The sequence below is a fragment of the Haematobia irritans genome, chromosome 3 (assembly GCF_050003625.1).
Source record: "Haematobia irritans isolate KBUSLIRL chromosome 3, ASM5000362v1, whole genome shotgun sequence".
Lineage (NCBI taxonomy): Eukaryota > Metazoa > Arthropoda > Insecta > Diptera > Muscidae > Haematobia > Haematobia irritans.
Window position 1 is genome coordinate 188,392,960 of NC_134399.1, and position 23,591 is coordinate 188,416,550.

The window sequence follows — 23,591 nt, forward strand, 5'->3', positions numbered from 1 at the left end:
TTTCTATAAAAAATTTTGTCAAAATTTTATTTCATTAGAAAATTTTGTCAAACTTTTATTTCTATAGAAGATTTTATTAGTATTATTTCTATAGAAAACTTTGCCAAAATTTTATGTTTATAGAAAATTTTGCCAAAATTTTATTTCTATAGAAAATTTTGCAAAAATGTTATTTCTATAAAAAATTTTGCCAAAATTTTATTTCTAAAAAAAATTTGTCAAAATTTTATTTCTATCGAAAATTTTGCCAAAATTTTATTTCTACAGAAAATTTTGTCAAAATTTTATTTCTATAGATGAATTTTGTCAAAATTTTATTTCTATAGAAAATTTTGTCATAATTTTATTTCTATAGAAAATTTTGTCAAAATTTTCTTTCTATAGAAAATGTTGTCAAAATTTTATTTCTATAGAAAATTTTGTCACATTTTTATTTCTATAGAAAATTTTGTTAAAATTTTATTTCTATAGAAAATTTTGTGAATGTTTTGTTTCTATAGAAAATTTAGTTATGATTTTATTTCAATAGAATAATTTGTCAAAATTTTATTTCTATAGATAATTTTGCCAAAATTTTATTTCTATAGAAAATTTTGCAAAAATGTTATTTCTATAGAAAATTTTGTCAAAATTTTATTTCTATAGAAAATTTTGTCAAAATTTTATTTCTATAAAAAATTTTGCCAAAATTTTATTTCATTAGAAAATTTTGTCAAACTTTTATTTCTATAGAAGATTTTATTAATATTATTTCTATAGAAAACTTTGCCAAAATTTTATTTTTATAGAAAATTTTGCAATATTTTATTTCTATAGAAAATTTTTCCAGCATTTTATTTCTATAGAAAATTTAGCCAAAATTTTATTACAAAATTTTGTAAATTTTTTTTTCTATAGAAAATTTTGTCAAAATTTTATTTCTAGAGAATATTTTGTCAAAATTTTATTTCTATTGAAAATTTTGCCAACATTTTATTTCTATAAAAAATTTTTCAAAAATTTTATTTCTATAGAAAATTTTTCAAAATTGTTATTTCTATAGCAAATTTTGTCAAATTTTTTTTCTATAGAAAATTTTGTCAAAATTTCATTTTAATAGAAAGTATTGTTAAAATTTTAATTATTTAGAAAATGTCCTAAAATTTTTATTTCTATAGAAAATTTTGCCAACAGTTTATTTCTATAGAAAATTTTGTCAAAATTTTATTTCTATAGAAAATTTTGTTACAATTTCATTTCTAAAAAAAAATTGTTAAAATTTTATTTCTATAGACAATTTTGCCAAAATTTAATTTCTATAGAAAATGTTGTCAACATTTTATTTCTTTAGAAAATTTTGTAACATTTTTATTTCTATAGAAAATTTTGTCAAAATTTTATTTCTATAGATGAATTTTGTCAAAATTTTATTTCTATAGAAAATTTTGTCACAATTTTCTTTCTATAGAAAATGTTGTCAACATTTTATTTCTATAGAAAATGTTGTCAACATTATATTTCTATAGAAAATTTTGCCACAATTTTATTTCTATAGAAAATTTTGCCAAAATTTTATTTCTGTAGTAAATTTTGCCAATATTTTATTTCTATAGAAAATTTTGCCAAAATTTTATTTCTATAGAAAATTTAGCCAAAATTTTATTTCTATAGAAAATTTTGTAAATTTTTTTTCTATAGAAAATTTCGTCAAAATTTTATTTCTAGAGAATATTTTGTCAAAATTTTATTTCTATTGAAAATTTTGTCAAAATTTTATTTCTATAGATGAATTTTGTCAAAATTTTATTTCTGTAGAAAATTTTGCCAACATTTTATTTCTGTAGATGAATTTTGTCAAAATTTTATTTCTATAGAAAATGTTGGCAAAATTTTATTTTTGTAGAAAATTTTGTCAAAATTTATTTCTATAGAAAATTAATTCAAAATTTTATATCTATAGAAAATTAATTCAAAATTTTATTTCTATAGAAAATTTTGTGAAAATTTTGTTTCTATAGAAAATTTAGTCAAGATTTTATTTCTATAGAAAATTTTGCCAAAATTTTATTTCTATAGATGAATTTTGTCAAAATTTTATTTCTATAGATGAATTTTGTCAAAATTTTATTTCTATAGAAAATTTTGCCAAAATTTTATTTTTATAGAACATTAATTCAAAATTTTATTTCGATAGAAAATTTTGTGAAAATTTTGTTTCTATAGAAAATTTAGTCAAGATTTTATTTCAATAGAATATTTTGTTAAAACTTTATTTCTATAGAAAATTTTGCAAACATTTTATTGCTGTAGAAAATTTTGCCAAATTTTATTTCTGTAGAAAATTTTGTCAAAATTTTATTTCTATAGAAAATTTTGTCAAAATTTTATTTCTATAGAAAATTTTGGCAAAATTTTATTTGTATAGAAAATTTTGTAAAAATTGTATTTGTTTAGAAATTGTTATCAAAGTTTTATTTCTATGAAATGTTTGTCAAAATTGTATTTCTATAGAATATTTTGTAAAATAAAATTTAAGTACCTCTTCATTGAAGAGGAAGATTTTGCCAAATCTACAAAAACATCAAGAATTCTACCAATCTACCAAACAGCAACCGTGAGCGGCACACCTTTTGTATATTTTTGCAAATTTCCATTATTTTAAGGATATGTGACAAAAGAACTTTTTGTGAAGTGAACATGAAGTCCGTCTCTACACACAAAAATTTTTTTTTCTGATTCAATCACCAAATTAATTGATCCAATTAATTTTTTAATTGAATGTCTTCAATCACGAAAATGATAGTATCAATCACGGTTTTAATTGGGCATAGAAAAAATTCTTGATTAAAAAATTAATTGATTTTTTCAGCAAATTTCAATTAATTTTTTAATTGATTCAATTAAAAATTTAATTGATGTTGATTGCAAAACTCAATTAATTTATTAATTAAAAAAGGTAACTATTTTTAATTACTTTCTGAATTGGCTTAGAGTTTTTGTTTGGATTAACAAATGATTGTTTGAAATACATTTTTAATTAAAAATTTAAAAAAAAATCAGCACTTTTTTTAACCCTTTCACTACCGAAAAGACACCAAATTCTATTTTTCCACTTAGTTTGAATTTATTTCTCGATGTTATTTTAGAGTAGAGTCTTTAATCTAAATAGCCTATAAATATTTTCCATATTGGTGAGGTCCAAAATACATTTTTGTAAACTTCTTTAGAAATAAACGAAAAATACGAAAATTTGGGACAATTTTTCTACTGTATGTTTCTAGTAAATGGACATCCATACGAAAACTATAGCTGACACTTTTTCGGGTGCTTTTTTGTATTTTTGCACACACTTTGAAGGACATTATAGGCCAAATATCGCTTATTTTCGTAAGGCCATATAGCACATATAGCTCTTGAAGTATTTGAAGTAGGTTTTCAAAATGGCAATTTTTGTTCTACATGCTGTTAGTTAGTACAAGTAAAAACAGAAGAAAAATTAAAGTTTTTAACATTAGGTTTATTTCGGTAGTGAAAGGGTTAACTGAATTAGTCTTCCGAATTTGATTAAAAAGTTAATTGTATCAATTAATTTTTTAATTAAAAATTTAAAAATTTTTAATCATTGACTTAATTAACTTAATGTTTCTATCATGATTAAAAAGTTAATTGTATCAATTAATTTATTAATTGAAAAAATTTTCAACTTCAATTAACTTTTTAATTGGAAATATTTTGGTGATATTTTTTTCTGTGTAGAAGAGAATTTTTGGATGTACTTTAAAAGTAATGGCTTAGGAAGAAATTCCAAATTTTCCTGCTGGCTAGTATATTGCCAGTATATGCCTTCTAACTATATGAAAGAAATTGGTTCATATCGCTCTTTAATTATATCCCCCATATAAGCCGATCCGTGTCTAAAGTAGACCAATAATCTGCGAGGTGTATACCTATGATAGACTCCATTTGGTTTAGTTAACGGAATTTTAACTTGGATGGAAGTATATTGACCCACTCGTGTGGATTTGGTATAGATTATCTCGCAGCAAAAAAGCGTCGCCAAAAAAATAGTTAACATTTTCTTTTTGGATCCGGAAGTGGTGCAAAATTGACGCAGAAGCAATGAATTTAACATGGGCTTGTCATAGGACGGATGTTCACCATTTCAACAGCCGTTGAACTGAATTTGTATCACTTCTTAAGGTGTGATCCGAATTCAGTGTTTTGGATGTGAATTAAAAAAAATGTGATATTTTAAAATGTTAGACCTCAAATGTTTTAAAAAATTCGCAATTTTTCTAGAATGAGTTTAGCATTTTTTCGACAAAATTTTAAAAAACTAATATTTTCTACCCTATTTGAAATAAATAAAATTAAAAATACCCATTAAAAATATGAAAAAAACGAGTTATAAAAAAATGAATTAAAAACTTCCCGTGTAAGTAAAATAAAGAACTTCTTAGGAAGAACATTTTTAGAAGTCATTTTAAAGTCGTGCCTTTAGAGGAATTTCCAAATTTGTTTGCTGGGCTGTTATCCATACTATCTATGAGAGACGGGCGACAGTAGAGGGTCTAAACATTTCACTAAAACCAATAATAGAAATTAAGACCTTTGTCGGCCAGAATATTTCTATGGTTATTCCCCAAACTTATCGCGGGTAACATTCCGAAAAATTAATTATGTTGATATTTTTGCACAATACTTTTAAATTGTCTCATGCTTTGTTTATATTTTGGTGATTACGTGAACAATTATTTTTCTTTTTTTTGTGAATTCTAAAACCCGAAAACACTATATGGTTTTTATTTGTCTGCCTCACTAATTGTTATTTCTGATGACTTTTTATTTTATTTGTCTGGTAAATTCGTATGCGAATATTTGTAGTTTCCATATATGAGCACATTCAAAATTGCCATCAAAGAAAAAAAAAGTTCAATTCTATTTCGAGCTTCTATTGTGAGATCATCGAAAGTCATTAATGTGCTCACTGCGTTGACATTCACTAGAATTCGCATGGAATTGTAGTGAAGCGTGGCAAAAGTAATCATCATTTTCCCCAATAGAGAATTTCATTCCAATTAACAATTAACTATGTAAGGGGATACAATTATAGATCGTTATTCGGGGAAGCTAGTTTTAAGTATACTCGTAATCACCAAAATATACACACAGAAAAACAAAATCAAATAATCTTTTTATTAATTAAAAATTTAATTGTATTTTTTTTTTGCAATAATGAGATTAACCCTTTCACTACCGAAATAAATCTAATGTTAAAAAATGTAGAACACAAATTGTAATTTGGAGAACCTATGTTACTCAAGAGCTGTATGAGTTTCTTCTAGAAACTTGTTTTTTGTAATTGTGACCAAATAGCCTGACGAATATCTGGCCTATAGTATCTTTGTATAAATGTAACTGCAAATAAAAATAAATTATACCATATATCAAAATGCAGAACAAAAAACAGGTACACTTTCCTTTTTTGTGCCACTTCTGAATAAATAAATTAACACAAAACACAGTAATTCCGTATTCTCCGTCCATTCCAAGAAACAATCAACACACGACTGACACGCAAAATGAAAATCGTGTGTTCCTGCTCACTGTTTTTATAAAATTCTTTTCGCTTCAAAATAATTAAATGGTCACGAAAAAAATGTACATGGTATTTATGGCCATGTAATGGTTCTAGCTAGACATGTCTATACGTAACCTATAAAAATACTTTTTTCTCTGCAAAAAAGTAAAAAAATTGAATGGTCAGGTACATGATTTTCCCGACCATGTAATGGTCTCAAAATCTATCATTTAAATAATAGAACATGTTTGCTGCATTTGAGAACCATTTAAAAGCTTATTGCTAAAATATATTTTTCTCCGCTCGAAAATTTATTTACAAAGACAAAATACATGGTTTTCGCGACAATTACATACTCTAGATAGGCATTAAATGGATGCGGCAACCATGTCCAAACAGGGTTTTTCTGCACCCTTAGAGGTTTCACTGTATTATTAAATAAGTTATAAAAATGCATTTCAGTGCTCACCAATATTGAAAATATTTATAGCTTATTTAGATTAAAGCCTCTAATTTAAAACAACATCGATAAATAAATCGAAACTAAGTGGGGGAATAGAGTTTGGTGACGTTTTCGAACGCCCAGTTCGAATGGCACAGTTGGTAGAATTGTATTATTGATACTTTGGTAGATTTTGCAAAATACTCCTCTCCAACTAAAAGGTACTTCACAAACTTTTATGGAAATATTTTTCTTTAGAAATAAAATTTTTACAAAATTTTCTATAGAAATAAAATTTTGACAAAATTTTCTATAGAACTAACATTTTGGAAAAATTATCTATAGAAATACAATTTTGAAAAAATTTTCTATAGAAATAAAATTTTGACAAAATTTTCTACAGAAATTAAGTTTTTACAAAATTTTTCATAGAAATAAAATTTTGACAAAATTTTTCATAGAAATAAAATTTTGACAAAATTTTCTATTAAATTAAAATTTTCACAAAATTTTCTATAGAAATAAAATTTTGACAAAATTTTCTATAGAAAATAAGTTTGGCAAAATTTTTCATAGAAATAAAATTTTGACGAAATTTTCTATAGAAATAAAATTTTGACAAAATTTTCTATAGAAATAAAATTTTGACAAAATTTTCTATAGAAATAAAATTTTGACAAAATTTTCTATAGAAATAAAATTTTAAAAAAATGTTCTATAGAAATGTAGTTTTGACAAAATTATTCATTGAAATGAAATTGTGACAAAATTTTCTATAGAAATAAAATTTTGAGAAACATTTCTACAGAAATAAAATTTTGAAAAAATGTTCTATAGAAATTAAGTTTTGACAATATTTTTCATAGAAATAAAATGTTGACAAAATTTTTTATAGAATCAAAATTTTGATAAAAATTTTCTATAGAATAAAAAATTTGACAAAATTTTATATAGAATTAAAATTGTGACAAAATTTTCAATACAAATAAAATTTTGACAAAATTTTCTATAGAAATGAAATTTTGACAAAATTTTCTATAGAAATAAAATTTTGACAAAATTTTCTATAGAGATTAAGTTTTGACAAAATTTTTCATAGAAATAAAATTTTGACAAAATTTTTTATAGAATCAAAATTTTGACAAAATTTTATATAGAATAAAAAATTTGACAAAATTTTATATAGAATTAAAATTGTGACATAATTTTCAATACAAATGAAATTTTGACAAAATTTTCTATAGAAATGAAATTTTGACAAAATTTTCTATAGAGATTAAGTTTTGATAAAATTTCCCATAGAAATAAAATTTTGACAAAATTTTCTATAGAATAAAAATTTTGACACAATTTTCTATAGAATTAAAATGTTGACAAAATTTTCTCAAAAGAAATGAAATTTTGACAAAATGTTCTATAGAAATAAAATTTTGACAAAATGAAATTTTGACAAAATTTTCTATAGAAATAAAATTGTGAAAAATGTTCTATAGAAAGAAGTTTTGACAAAATTTTTTATAGAAATAAAATTTTCAAAAATTTTTCTATAGAATTAAGATTTTGCTAAACATTTCAATAGAAATGAAGTTTTGACAACATTTTATATAGCAATAAAATTTTGAAAAAATTTCCTATAGAAATACAATTTTGACAAGATTTTCCATAGTAATAAAATTTGTACAAAATTTTCTGTAGAAATAAAATTGTGACAAAATTTTCGATAGAAATGAAATTTTGACAAAATTTTCTATAGAAATAAAATGTTGACAAAATTTTCTATAGAAATAAAATTTTGAAAACAATGTTATATAGAAATGAAATTTTGACAGAATTTCCAATAGAAAAAAATTTAAAAAAATATGTATAGAAAGAAAATTGTGACGAAATTCTCTTTAGAAATAAAATTTTGACAAAATTTTCCATAGAAATAAAATTTTGACAAAATTTTCTATAGAAATAAAATTTTGACAAAATTTTCTATAGAAACAAAATTTTGAAAAAATTTTCTATAGAAATAAAATTTTGACAAAATTTTCTATAGAAATACAATTTTGACAAAATTTTCCATATTTTCTATAGAAATAAAATTTTGACAAAATTTTCTATAGAAATTAATTTTTGACAAAATTTTCTATAGAAATAAAATTTTGACAAAAGTTTCTATAGAAACAATTTTTTGACAAAATTTTTTATAGAAATTAAGTTTTGACAAAATTTTCATAGAAATAAAATTTTGAAAAAATTTTCTATAGAATCAAAATTTTGACAAAATTTTCTATAGAAATAAAATTTTGATAACATTTTCTGAAGAAATAAAATTTAGACAAATTTTCTATAGAATAAAATTTTGACAAAATTTTCTATAGAAATAAAATTTTGACAAAATTTTCTGTAGAAATAAAATTTTGACAAAATTTTCTATAGAATTAAGATTTTGACAGAAATTTCAATAGAAATTAAGTTTTGACAAAAATGTCTATTCGTTTTGTTTGTTATTATTGGCTTCTCTTCAATCGTTATTGTTGTTTTTGATCTCAGCTTAAAGCCATGCATTGACTAAACTACTAGTGTAGCTTAACCAACAGAGGAAAAGTATGCTTGTCAAATTTATTTGGGCAAAGCCCTATAGACTGCAAGATGGTTGGATGTACAGCTGTTTCGGAATTACCACATTCCTCATCAGCATCCTCTACTTGCAGCAAAACTATCAACCAATTATCTGAATAAATTCGGGTAATTCACTCAACCCAAAGTGAACTACACTTGAACCTTCCGAAAAAGGGTTTGATAGTCGGCTACTGCCTAAACAAATTTGCAAGCATATCTCTTTTCCTTTGTCAAACTCAAATCATCGATTTGAATGTAATTGGCTGGGTTTGTTTTTGAGCGTGCTTCCTCTATTCGAATTTATTCTGATAATTGGTTGATAGTTTTGCTGCAAGTAGAGGGTGCTGATGAGGAATGTGGTACATTCAACCATCTTGCAGTCTATAGGGCTTTGCCCAAATAAATTTGACAACCATACTTTTCCTCTGTTGGTTAAGCTACACTTGTAGTTTAGTCAATGCATGGCTTTAAGCTGAGATCAAAAACAATAATTTCTATAGAAATAAAATTTGGACAAAATTTTCTATAGAAATAAAATTCTCACAAAATTTTCAATAGAAATTAAGTTTTGACAAAATTTTCTATAGAAATAAAATTTGGACAAAATTTTCTATAGAAATAAAAGATTGACAACATTTTCTATAGAAATAAATTTTTGTCAAAATTTTATTTCTGTTGAAAGTTTTGCCGAAATTTTATTTCTACATAAAATTTTGTCAATATTTTTTTCTATAGAAAATTTTGTCAACAATTTATTTATAGAAAATTTTGTCAAAATTTTGATTCTATTGAAAATTTTGTCAAAACTTTACTTCTATGGAAATTATTGTCAAAACTTAATTTCTATAGAAAATTTTGTCAAATTGGATTTCTATAGAAAATTTTGCTAAAATTGTATATCTATAGAAAAATTTTGTCAACATTTTCTTTCTATAGATAATTTTTCCAAAATCTTATTTCTATAGAAAATTTTGTCAAAATTTTATTTTTACAAAATTTTCTATACAAGTGAAATTTTGACAACATTTTCTATAGAAACAAACATTTGGCAAAATTGTCTATAGAGATAAATTTTTTTAATTTTTGTTGTTTGTTAGGTTTGTGGTAAAATTTTCTCCAAATTTTGGTAGATTATTTTTGGCTCGAGTGGCAACCGTGGTCGTTGATTGATATAAAAAATTCCTTGATTGAATCAATTTCTATTGAATGGATCAATTAGTTTCGTATTAATTTTAAAAAAAATATAGTTTTTCTGTGAAATTAGCATAATTAAAATATGTTGATTATGATTATTTGGATTTATAATTTCTAATAATTAATACATTTATTCCACAGATATATTCCTGGTTGAGGAACTTCATTCATTTGTGTATTTTTCCAAATTTCTTCAAAATTATCCAACCAATTGAAATTGTGTTGAGCTTTTTTTTTTGGGGGGTTAATTAAATTCTAATATCAAACAGCGTTTGTCCATAAGTTCAAAATTAAATGTTCCCATTTGATGCATAACAGTCAAAAAAAGGAAATGATTTTATTTCCATATTTTGTTAAACTGCAACATTTGGGCATACTGCATTAATTATTGGCATTCTTTTAATTATGCGAAATTTCGCACATCATGAAATTTTCCACTCATGAACTAGTTTTCTCTAATCCTACTATATCATATTTCAGAAGCATGAGAATTTCATGGTAGACAGAGTATCATAAATTTCGCACATTTCGTGAGACTCATAAAAAATTTAGGTCAAATATATGAGCAAAAGTTTTACGCATTGTCCAATTATAGATGAAAATCTGCAGTATCGATGAACCAGATATTATGAAAGCTAAATACAACATCATCAAATTAATATTATTTTGTATATATTTTGCAGACGTTATCATTGTCATTTTTAATGATGTCATGTTGATAGATTCTTTAATCAAGAGCGGAGAGTAAAACTAAATTAATTTTTTCCATATTTTTATTCTCCAAAGAATTCTAGCTTCTTTTTATAATCCCTCAGCTCCATTTGTATTTATAATTAGTCTTTTGGATAAATGCCAATATGAATTCTTTTTTTTTTATAAACAAATAGCTATTTGATTACCATCTCTTAGTCAATATGAACAAAACAAGAAACAATTGAAATTCCATAATTGTTGTAAAATTCGTATAAACAAAAACTTTTTCGGTTTTGTTTGTTGCTACATCCCAAAAGTGTGAAATAAATGAGAAACAGACATAGATTTTACAAATATTGATTATTTGCAGCCTCTGTTTTTCTTTAACAATTGTGTTTGAGTTAATTTGCATTTGTTTATGTTATTTTTTCATGGTGAATATGCAAATGTTTGGCAAAAAAAATAAATAAGTACTAGATATTTAATAAACAATTAAATGGAAATTACATTAGGATATTTTAAATAAAACAAGTAAGGAAAGTCTAAAGTCAAGCGGGGCCGACTATATTATACCCTGCAACACTTTGTAGATTTAAATTTTCGATACCATATCACATCCGTCACATGTGTTGGGGGCTATATATAAATGTTTGTCCCAAATACATACATTTAAATATCACTCGACCTGGACAGAATTTGATAGACTTCTACAAAATCTATAGACTCGAAATTTAAGTCGGCTAATGCACTAGGGTGGAACACAGTGTTAGTAAAAAAATATGGGAAACATTTAAAGAAAGTGAAACATTTAATTGAAAGTGATCCGAAAACGAAGACTAATGACAAGCTCATTTATGCTTCATGGTAGATGATTCCTATTTCCAAACTACTTTCGAAGTCCGGTATCCAAACCAGGGCTGTGGAGTCGAGCCAATTTTGCTCGACTCCGACTCCAGCATTTTTCATCAGCTCGACTCCGACTCCGGAGTCGACTCCGGGTAATATAACTAAATCTCATTTTAATACCACAAATTTGTAGTTCTATTGTGGGGGTACCGTGGATCGATATAAAGTATCGTATTTATTTATGTGTGCAATAAAAAGGTCTTAATTTCACATTAGATGCCAATTGAACTCTATATTTAAAATTTAGGGCAATGTTTAATAAATAAAATAATGATATAAATACCCATCATAATATGAGAAGATACCAACAGTATATGTATTTGTGGACCAAAATTATTGATACTATCTCAAATCCTTTAAATTTGTTGCGAGCTATATAAAGGTTTATATTCCCATATGCATGAATTTGAATCTGAATCGATTTAGACAAAATTGTATATACTTCTGCAAAATCTATGTACTTAAAATTTAAATCTAACGTTATGGGACGTAACACAATTTTAACAAAAAATAAAAATGCAAGGAAAGTCTAAAGTCGGGCGGGCCGATTATAATATACTCCGCACAACTTTGTATTTAGATCTACATTTTGATAAAATCTCAAATCAGACTTCTACAAAATCTCGGGCAATATTTGGGATATATTTATAATTGTTTAGACAATTTCGCAAAAATGCATTCATTGAAAAATTTGAAAATTTGAGTCATTTCTACAAGTTTTCGACTTAGCAGTGAGTATCAGTGAGCATACAATTTTGGAAAAATTTTTGTCTAGTAAATAAAATTTTGCGAAATTTTCTACAGAGACAAAATTTTGACAAAATATATAGAAATAAAATTTTGAATATAATTTTTATAGAAATAAAATTTGGCTAAATTTTTTTATTGAAATAAAAGTTTGATAAAATTATCAATAGAAATACGATATAAAAAAAATGTGTAGCAAACAAAATTTTGCAAAATTTTCTATAGAAATAAAATTTTGCTAACTATTCTATAGAAACAAAATTTTGACTAAATTTTCTATAGAAATAAAATTTTGACTAAATTTCATATAAAAAAAATATTTCTATAGTAATAAAATTTTGAATACATTTTTTATAGCAGTGAGCATCAGTAAGAATAAAAATTTTGAGAAAATTTGCTATAGAAATAAAATTTTACAATTTTTTCTTATAGAAATAAAATGTTGAAAAAATTATCAATAAAAATACAATTTTAAAAAAAATTTTGCGTAGTAAATAAAATTCTGCAAAATATTCTACACAAAAACAAAATTTTAACTAAATTTTCTATAGAAATAAAATTTTGACAAAATTTTCTATAGAAATAAAATGTTGACCAAATTTTCTAATAAAGAAATCTATTACTATAAAATTTTGGCAAAATGTTCTATAGAAATAAAATGTTGACTTAAATTTTTATAGAAATAAAATTTTTAAAAAATTTTTGTGTAACAAACAAAATTTTGAAAAATTTTCTATAGAAATACAATTTTGCAAAATATTCTATAGAAATAAAATTTTGCCTAAATTTTCTATAGAAAAAATATTTCTATAGTAATACAATTTTGAATAAATTTTTTATAGAAATAACATTTTGACAAAATTTGCTATAGAAATAAAATTTTGAAAAAACTTTTTATAGAAATACCATTTTGACAAAATTTTCTGTAAAAAAAAAATAAAAAATTTTCTGTCAATATTCCACATATGTATATGACCTTAAAATAAAATTAAAAAAAAAATAATAATTTCGATTGTTCGAAATATTTCAAATAAATTGATATGGGCATTAAAATGGATCGATACAGCCCATCTGCTAGTCTAAAATTCTAGGAAACATAAAAAGATAGCCGTAATTGGAAGTTGATTTTCATTTACAATCATGCTGCACATTGATCGAATGAATAACGCAATGGAAACTAATTTGCGTAAAAATTTGCTTAGTTACAAAAATGTGAAGTGTTTTAAAAAATTTGGTTTAGCCGGAGTCGGAATCGAGCAAAATTTTTACGACTCCGACTCCAGCAAAACCTTCAGACTCCCACTCCAAGACTCCGACTCCGGCTCCACAGCCCTGATCCAAACTAAAGGGTGATTCTTTTGAGGTTAGGATTTTCATGCATTAGTATTTGACAGATCACGTGGGATTTCAGACATGGTGTCAAAGAGAAAGATGCTCAGTATGCTTTGACATTTCATCATGAATAGACTTACTAACGAGCCACAACGTCGAATTTTCAGTGAATGGGCCCTAGAAAAGTTGGCAGAAAATCCGTTTTTTTATCGACAAATTTTGTTCAGCGATGAGGCTCATTTCTGGTTGAATGGCTACGTAAATAAGCAAAATTGCCGCATTTGGAGTGAAGAGCAACCAGAAGCCGTTCAAGAACTGCCCATGCATCCCGAAAAATGCACTGTTTGGTGTGGTTTGTACGCTGGTGGAATCATTGGACCGTATTTTTTCAAAGATGCTGTTGGACGCAACGTTACGGTGAATGGCGATCGCTATCGTTCGATGCTAACAAACTTTTTGTTGCCAAAAATGGAAGAACTGAACTTGGTTGACATGTGGTTTCAACAAGATGGCGCTACATGCCACACAGCTCGCGATTCTATGGCCATTTTGAGGGAAAACTTCGGAGAACAATTCATCTCAAGAAATGGACCGGTAAGTTGGCCACCAAGATCATGCGATTTGACGCCTTTAGACTATTTTTTGTGGGGCTACGTCAAGTCTAAAGTCTACAGAAATAAGCCAGCAACTATTCCAGCTTTGGAAGACAACATTTCCGAAGAAATTCGGGCTATTCCGGCCGAAATGCTCGAAAAAGTTGCCCAAAATTGGACTTTCCGAATGGACCACCTAAGACGCAGCCGCGGTCAACATTTAAATGAAATTATCTTCAAAAAGTAAATGTCATGGACCAATCTAACGTTTCAAATAAAGAACCGATGAGATTTTGCAAATTTTATGCGTTTTTTTAAAAAAAAAAAGTTATCAAGCTCTTAACAAATCACCCTTTACTAGTCTGGAAATTCATTCTTCGCTGGGTAGAGGATAGTTTGGAATATGTTATACCATGTTGCATTTATATTTGACTTAAAAATATGTTGCTAATATTTTCGTAGGAACCACGTATCACAAATAATTACATTCTATGTTCGTTATCGATAGGCCAATAGCTGAGTATAATATTGAAAATCGGTCGATATCTATACATACAGCTGTTATGAGGAACTGATATGAGCAATATTATAAAGAAATATATCTGAACCTTGAGAAATTACTTTTTTGAGATTGAGATTCCCTATATTAAATTTCAGAAAGACCCGGATAGACCGACTGCTGGTGGCCACTCGAATGTTTACATTTTCAGCAGACTTCTTTGCATGTATACCCGATCATTTTGTTTGTTCACAAACCTGATCACTTTGGAATAGCATCTCATCAGAACCACTAAGGACACAACAAAACACATGGACAAAAACAGACTACGATAAAGCCAAGGTCGTCGCCGAACATTTAAAAACAATTTTCTCCAAAATTTCTAATCCAATGACTGACATTACCGGAAACATTGAGGAAGAAATTATAGAAAAAGTTACGGTGAAATAAGTTCTTCAAGAAATAAAAAATTTAAGCTGCAAAAAAAAACGCCTGGTTTTGACCTAATTAATGGAGAGATCCTTAAGCAATTACCAATTAAAGCGGTAGCAAAACTGACCAAAATATTCAATTCTTGCATTCGCATTCAATACGTTCCAACTCTCTGGAAGGTTGCAGAAGTTGTAATGATTCCAAAGTCTGGGAAGGATTCTAGTCAAGCTAGCTTTTACAGACCTATATCTTTACTGCCATTAACTGGAAAACTATTTGGAAAAATTTTATGTAAACGACTCAACTCATATTTGGAGCGTGAAAAAATCATTCCTAATCATCAATTCGACTTCCGAAAAGGACACTCTACAATAGAGCAAATTCACAGAATAACTCATGCCATTGAAGAAACTTTTGAGAGAAGGGAGGTATGTTCTGCAGTCTTTTTGGACATATCACAAGCATTTGATGGAGTAGTACACTCGTCATTAATACACAAATTGAAAAACATTTTACCCAACAACTTCTGCCTTTTGCTAAAATCGTATCTAAAATACCAATTTTATCGTGTCAAGCAAGGTTTAGAGTACTCCAACCTTTACCATATTCAATCCGGTGTACCGCAAGGTAACATATTGGGTCCTATGCTCTATCTCCTATATACATATGACCTTCAGCCTCAGGAAGATTGCATAATAGGCACTTTTGCTGACGACACAGTGATAATGGCAAAAACGCAAAATATTGAAGAATCAACAACCAAACTACAAACTGCTCTAAACGATATTGATAAATGGATGGACAAATGGGGTCTAAAATTAAACAGTTCAAAATCTGTGCATATTAACTTTACACAGAAAAAGATACAACCTAAACCAATATATATATTAAAGATCAAGAAGTACCTAGAGCTGATTCAGAGAAATATCTTGGTATGACACTTGATGAAAAGCTGAAATAGAAGGAGCACATATAGTGTAAGAACAAGTTTATACGGCCGTAAGTTCGGCCGGGCCGAATCTTATGTACCCTCCACCATGGATTGCGTAGAAACTTCTACGAAAGACTGTCATCCACAATCGAATTACTTGGGTTGTGGTATCTTAAAACTTCTTAACATCGTTTTCTAAATTGTGAGTTAGTCAATACGTATACCAAAGTATACGAATTAGACAAAAATGTTATGTATAGTTAAGTCTACAAATAATTACGAATCGATATGGACTTTTTGCACGCTACGTAGAGAGCCAGAATTGAAATATGGGGGTCACTTATATGGGAGCTATATACAATTATGAACTTGATATGGACCAATTTTTGTGTGATTGGAAATCGATTTATCTGAGGGATATTAACAATAGACCGATATGGACCTAGTTAGGCATGGTTGTTAACGACCATATACTAGCACAATGTACCAAATTTCAATTCACTCGGATGAAATTTGCTCCTCCAAGAGGCTCCAAAACCAAATCTCGGGATCGGTTTATATGGCGGCTATATATGATTATGGGCTGATATGGACCACTTTTGGCATGGTTGTTAAATATCATATACGATCATCACGTACCAAATTTCAAACAGATCGGATGAATTTTGCTTCTCCAAAAGGCACCGGAGGTCAAATCTGGGGATCGGTTTATATGGGAGCTATATATAATTATGGGCTGATAGGAACCAATTCCTGCATGCTTGTTGGATACCATATACTAACATCACGTACCAAATTTCAACCGAATGGGAAGAATTTTGCTCTTCCAAGGGGTTCTGGAGGTCAAATCTGGGGATCGGTTTAAATGGGACCTATATATAATTATGGACCGATTTCGACCAATTTTTGCATGGGAGTTTGAGGCCATATATTAACACCACGTACCAAATTTCAACTGAATCAGATGAATTTTGGTCTTCCAAGAGGCTCCGGAGGTCAAATCTGGTGATCGGTTTATATGGGGGCTATATATAATTATGAACCGATGTGGACCAATTTTTGCATGGTTGTTAGAGACCATATACTAATAGCATGTACCAAATTTCAGCCGGATCGGATGAAATTTGTTTCTCTTAGAGGCCTCGCAAGCCAAATCGGGGGATCGGTTTATATGGGGGCTATATATAGTTATGGACCGATGTGGACCAATTTGTTAGAGACCATATACTAACACCATGTACCAAATTTCTGCCGGATCGGATGAAATTTGCTTCTCTTAGAGGCCTCGCAAGCCACATTTGGGGGTCCGTTTATATGGGGGCTATACGTAAAAGTGGACCGATGTGGACCAATTTTTGCATGGTTGTTAGGGACCATATACTAACACCATGTACCATCTTTCAGCCGAATCGGATGATATGTGTTTCTCTTAGAGGCCTCGCAAGCCAAATCGGGGGATCGAATTATATGGGGGCTATATATAATTATGGACCGATGTGGACCAATTTTTGCATGGTTGTTATAGACCATATACTAACACCATGTACCAAATTTCAGCCGGATCGGATGATATTTGTTTCTCTTAGAAGCCTCGCAAGCCAAATCGGGGAATCGATTTATATGGGCGCTATATATAATTATGGACCGATGTGGACCAATTTTTGCATGGTTGTTATAGACCATATACTAACACCATGTACCAAATTTCAGGCGGATCGGATGAAATTTGCTTCTCTTAGAGGCCTCGCAAGCCAAATTTGGGGGTCCGTTTATATGGAGGCTATACGTAAAAGTGGACCGATGTGGCCCATTTGCAATACCATCCGACTTACATCAATAACAACTACTTGTGCCAAGTTTCAAGTCGATAGCTTGTTTCGTTCGGAAGTTAGCGTGATTTCAACAGACGGACGGACGGACGGACATGCTCAGATCGACTCAGAATTTCACCACGACCCAGAATATATATACTTTACGGGGTCTTAGACCAATATTTCGATGTGTTTGTAACACAAACGACAAAGTTAATATACCCCCCATCCTATGGTGGAGGGTATAAAAAGGCATTGGAAATAAAACACCGTGCGTTAAAATAGTTAATTGGGAGAAAATCTAATTTGTCATTTGCAAATAAACTAATGGTGTACAAACAAGTATTGAAGCCTATGTGGACATACGGTCTACAACTATGGGGTTGTGCTAAAAATCAAGACATAGATAGGATTCAACAATTTCAAAACAGAGTTTTGAGAGATATAGTGGACGCTCCGTGGTATATAAGAAACAACGATCTGCGTAGGGATCTGAATATAAAAACCGTGAGAGAAGAAATCTATCATCAAGCAGAAGCGCATGAAATGAAACTGATAAGTCATAAAAATGAAGAGATACCACATCTATTACAACATATATCTAACCGAAGACTTCAGAGATATAAACCACTTGATTTGAAATTTCGATTTAATCAACAAGGCACAATATGATCCTTTAACTCTGTAAATTTTCATATCAATATTAAAAAACTACTAGTTAGTCCCTTTGTAAATAGACTAGTTGTAGTATTATAATTTAAACAATCTATTTTTAATGTTTAAGAATAAAAGACAAAAAAAAAATCTCATCAGAGAAGAAATGTGATACATGGTAATTTTCTATAAGCGAAACAAATTCTTGGATCTTTCCAGTGTAACCTTGTGCTTCGATGAGCTCTGACTCCATTTATAACTTCTCTGACTTTAGTTAAAACTCATTTTTCAATATGTTCATGTCACGAGCAAATTGTCTGCCTCTATGGCGTTGGACGCAATACATCACTGGCGGTATCACGGTAACAAGCAATGGTGCGAAAAACAATATTCATAAATATTCACTTTTTAATGCTGAAGGGCTCTAACGTTAACCACTTGTGGTTTTCCAGCAACTATAACGCTTGAATTCCATCACGAATCAGGATCAATATGCCTTTGTAAGCTTGTAAACAATAAATTGAACTGACACTGTCAATAAGTCTGTCAGCTGTCAGACGAGCGGTTTAGAAATGATAGCAACTTGAAGTTTGTGGCAATACATATAAGCAATCATGTAGATTATTAATGACTATCGTCACTTTATTCCATATATCAATCAATTCTTCTACAATATATAGACAGTTATTTTATTTACATTCCCTTGATAAATTCAATATCTAACCATTAAATTTTGTTTTATTTTACTTGCAGATTGACCAAATTTACTCTTCAGCAAAGCTAATGGAATTTCAACAAAATCGACTGATTTTTGAATATTAGAGATATACAAAAAAAAAAAAAAAATTTATATACAAATCCAAATTGATTAGGACTTTTTCTACCACTAAATAAAATTGATCAAAAACTAAAATAAATTAAAAAATAGTTATATATCCCATTCCCTCCATTTAAGCTCCCCAAATAAGCTTTAAATTTTAAACTCCAAATCCAAAAATACAAGAAAACCAAAATATATCCTCTAAAACTATAGTGCAACCCAGTATCCTTGCTACATTGTTTGGTCCAATTCCATCTCCCCATTCCAGTCATCGATAAGGAATGCAGCGTTGTCCCTATATACATGAGATGCGAGAACGTTTATTAAACGAGCAAAATCGTGAATCATTACCACTGGAACAAATGGAGCGTGCAAATCTTTTGGATAACAGACAATCGGCTGAATTACAACAGGTCGGCACTATAGTCAAGGTAGGGGCTTAACTACTCGACTACTCGATACAAGGATTTAGCTCTTCTTCTTCTTGCATATATTTTGAAAAAAAAAAAACAATATTTAAACATAACAAAAACACTTTCTTCCTTTAAAAAAATATATTCTTACAGTTTTTATTGTTATATGCTGCTCCCTATGGTTGTTCGTTTTTCTTCTTGTTTCTTTTGTGGAATTTAAATTTTAATCAAAACTACAACTACAGTCATCCTACAACAAAAAATATGGAAAAATACATTAAAATACAAAACATAAATTGAAACTTTTAATATCCTTGCACGAGTAATGGTTGGCCCTTTATCTTTATTAATTGTATTTATCTGATTAATTTATTTTATAAATTTATTGTATTATTTATAATTATGATTTTTTGAAATTAAGTTGCTCAACTCATCATCATTCATACAATCGACTCAGATAACATTTACATCAGATTTCACCAGGCATTACAATATTACACTTCAATCAATCTCATTTCTAATCATTTCATGTAAATAATAAATTGGAATGCTACTTAGCCATTTTTATCCATTTAATGTTATATCCTTTAAGTTTGAATTGTTTGTCAATTGGAATTGAATCGATTGCATTTTATTAAAATAAGCATATTTTCCTTGGTCTGACCTATGCGGAATATTGATACACTGAAAGAATAACTTTCGTTTCTGAGGAACGAAGATTTAGACAAAAAAAGTTTTCGTTTGGTACTTAAAATCTTACTCTAAGAGCAATTAAAAACGATTAGAGACTTTTGTTGGCCATACATTCGGGATTATTTGTTCCTAATGCAAATACCTTTAAAAAGGTGCATTTCGTTTATGAGGACAGTATTTTGTTCTGTTTTAAGCAAATATTCGATAAAGTGGCTTAATATGGAGTCACCATAACAATGGTGCATAATTTTCATAGTGATAACTAAGACTAGTTAATTAAATAATATTATTGAATTTATCCTAACCCAGAAAAAATGCACGAAAAATTTTTCCAAATAAAGTCTTAACTGAGTTTTAAAAAAATATTCAAATAAAAATTTAATTGATTCAACAATTTTTATACCCTCCACCATAGGAAGGGGGTATATTAACTTTGTTATTACGTTTGTAACACATCGAAATATTGCTCTAAGACCCCATACAGTATATATATTCTGGGTCGTGGTGAAATTCAGAGTCGATCTGAGCATGTCCGTCCGTCCGTCTGTTGAAATCACGCTAACTTCCGAACGAAAGAAGCTATCGACTTGAAACTTGGCACAAGTAGTTGTTATTGATGTAGTTCGGATGGTATTGCAAATGGGCCATATCGGTCCACTTTTACGTATAGCCACCATATAAACGGACCCCCAAATTTGGCTTGCGATTGCTCTAAGAGAAGCAAATTTCATCCGATCTGGCTGAAATTTGGTACATGGTGTTGGTATATGTTCTCTAACAACCATGCAGAAATTGGTCCATATCGGTCCATAATTACATATAGCCCCCATATAAACCGCTCCCCCGATTTGGCTTGCGGAGCCTCTAAGAGAACCAAATTTCATCCGATCCGGCTGAAATTTGGTACATGGTGTTAGTATATGGTATCCAACAACCATGCATGAATTGGTTAATATCAGTCCGTAATTATATATAGCCCCCATATAAACCGATCCCCCGATTTGGCTTGCGGAGCCTCTAAGAGAAGCAAATTTCATCCGATCCGGTTGAAAGTTGGTACATGGTGTTAGTATATGGTATCTAACAACCGTGCAAGAATTGATCCATATCGGTCCATAGTTATATATTGCCCCCATATAAACCGTTCCCCAGATTTGATCTCCGGAGCCTCTTGGAGGAGCAAAATTCATCCGATCCGGTTGAAATTTGCAACGTGGTGTTAGTATAAGGCCGCTAATAACCATGCCAAAATTGGTCCGTATCGGTCTATAGTTATATATAGCCGATCCCGAATCACACAAAAATTGGTCCATATCGGTTCATATTCATGGTTGCCACTCGAGCCAAAAATTATCTACCAAAATTTTAGTTTTATGGAAAACATTGTCAAAATGTTATTTCTATAGAAAATTTTGTCAAAATTTTATTTCTATAGAAAATTTTGTCAAAATTTTATTTCTATAGAAAATTTTGTCAACATTTTATTTATTATTGTTTTTGATCTCAGCTTAAAGCCATGCATTGACTAAACTACAAGTGTAGCTTAACCAACAGAGGAAAAGTATGCTTGTCAAATTTATTTGGGCAAAGACCTATAGACTGCAAGATGGTTGGATGTACAGCTGTTTCGGAATTACCACATTCCTCATCAGCATCCTCTACTTGCAGCAAAACTATCAACCAATTATCAGAATAAATTCGGGTTGACTGAATTACCCCAAACTTTATTGAAATAGATTCAGATTTAGATATAGCTCCCATATATATCGTTCGCCCGATTTACACTCATATGACCACAATGGCCAATATTTTACTCCGATTAAATTGAAATTTTGCATAGCGATTAGAATTAGCATTGTAGCTATGAATGCCAAATTTGTTTGAAATCGGTTCAGATTTAGATATAGCTCCCATATATAGCTTTCGCCCGATTTACACTCATATGATCACAGAGGCCAAATTTTTTCTCCGATTTAGTTGAAATTTTGCACAGGGAGTAGATTTGGCATTGTAGCTATGCGTGCCAAATTTGATTGAAATCGGTTCAGATTTAGATATATCTCCCATATATAGCTTTCGCCCGATTTACACTCATATGACCACAGAGGCCAATTTTTAACTCCGATGTAGTTGACATTTTGCACAGAGAGTAGAATTAGCATTGTAGCTATGCGTGCCAAATTTGGTTGAAATCGGTTCAGATTTAGATATAGCTCCCATATATAGCTTTCGCCCGATTTACACTCATATGACCACAGAGGCCAATTTTTAACTCCGATTTAGTTGAAATTTTGCACAGGGAGTAGAATTAGCATAATAGCTTTGGGTTCCAAATTTGGTTGCAATCGGTTCAGATATAGCTCCCATATATATGTTTTTCTGATTTCGACAAAAATGGTCAAAATACCAACATTTTGCTTGTAAAATCGCCACTGCTTAGTCGAAAAGTTGTAAAAATTACTATAATTTTCCTAAACTTCTAATACATATATATCGCGTGATAAATCATAAATAAAGTTTTGCAAAGTTTCCTTAAAATTGCTTCAGATTTAAATGTTTCCCATATTTATACCCTCCACCATAGGATGGGGGGTATATTAATTTTGTCATTCCGTTTGTAACACATCGAAATATTGCTCTAAGACCCCATAAAGTATATATATTCTGGGTCGTGGTGAAATTCTGAGTCGGTCTGAGCATGTCCGTCCGTCCGTCTGTTGAAATCACGCTAACATCCGAACGAAACAAGCTATCGACTTGAAACTTGGCACAAGTAGTTGTTATTGATGTAGGTCGGATGGTATTGCAAATGGGCCATATCGGTCCACTTTTACGTATAGCCCCCATATAAACGGACCCCCAAATTTGACTTGCGAGGCCTCTAAGAGAAGCAAATTTCATCCGATCCGGCTGAAATTTGGTACATGGTGTAAGTATATGGTCTCTAACAACCATGCAAAAATTGGTCCACATCGGTCCATAATTATATATAGCCCCCATATAAACCGATCCCCCGATTTGGCTTGCGAGGCCTCTAAGAGAAGCAAATTTCATCCGATCCGGCTGAAATTTGCTACATGGTGTTAGTATATGGTATCTAACAACCATGCAAAACTTGGTCCATATCGGTCCATAATTATATATAGCTCCCATATAAACCGATCCCCAGATTTGACCTCCGGTGCCTTTTGGAGATGCAAAATTCACCCGATCTGCTTGAAATTTGGTACGTGGTGATCGTATATGATATTTAACAACCGTGCC

The 23,591-nt window shown here is 29.2% G+C and overlaps 1 protein-coding gene across 11 annotated transcripts in view; it reads left to right on the forward strand.

Annotated features, from left to right (window-relative positions):
- Window positions 1-23,591, forward strand: part of OtopLa (proton channel otopetrin-like a) — a 237,535-nt gene that overhangs the window by 92,866 nt on the left and 121,078 nt on the right. For 6 of the 11 annotated variants that reach the window (XM_075300664.1, XM_075300661.1, XM_075300666.1 and 3 more), the window contains exon 2: window positions 19,155-19,652. In XM_075300664.1, coding sequence (XP_075156779.1) covers window positions 19,503-19,652 — 150 coding nt within the window. In that variant the 5' untranslated portion in view covers window positions 19,155-19,502. The remainder of the gene's footprint in view (window positions 1-19,154; window positions 19,653-23,591) is intronic. The other 5 variants (XM_075300668.1, XM_075300663.1, XM_075300669.1 and 2 more) reach the window with 1 other exon arrangement.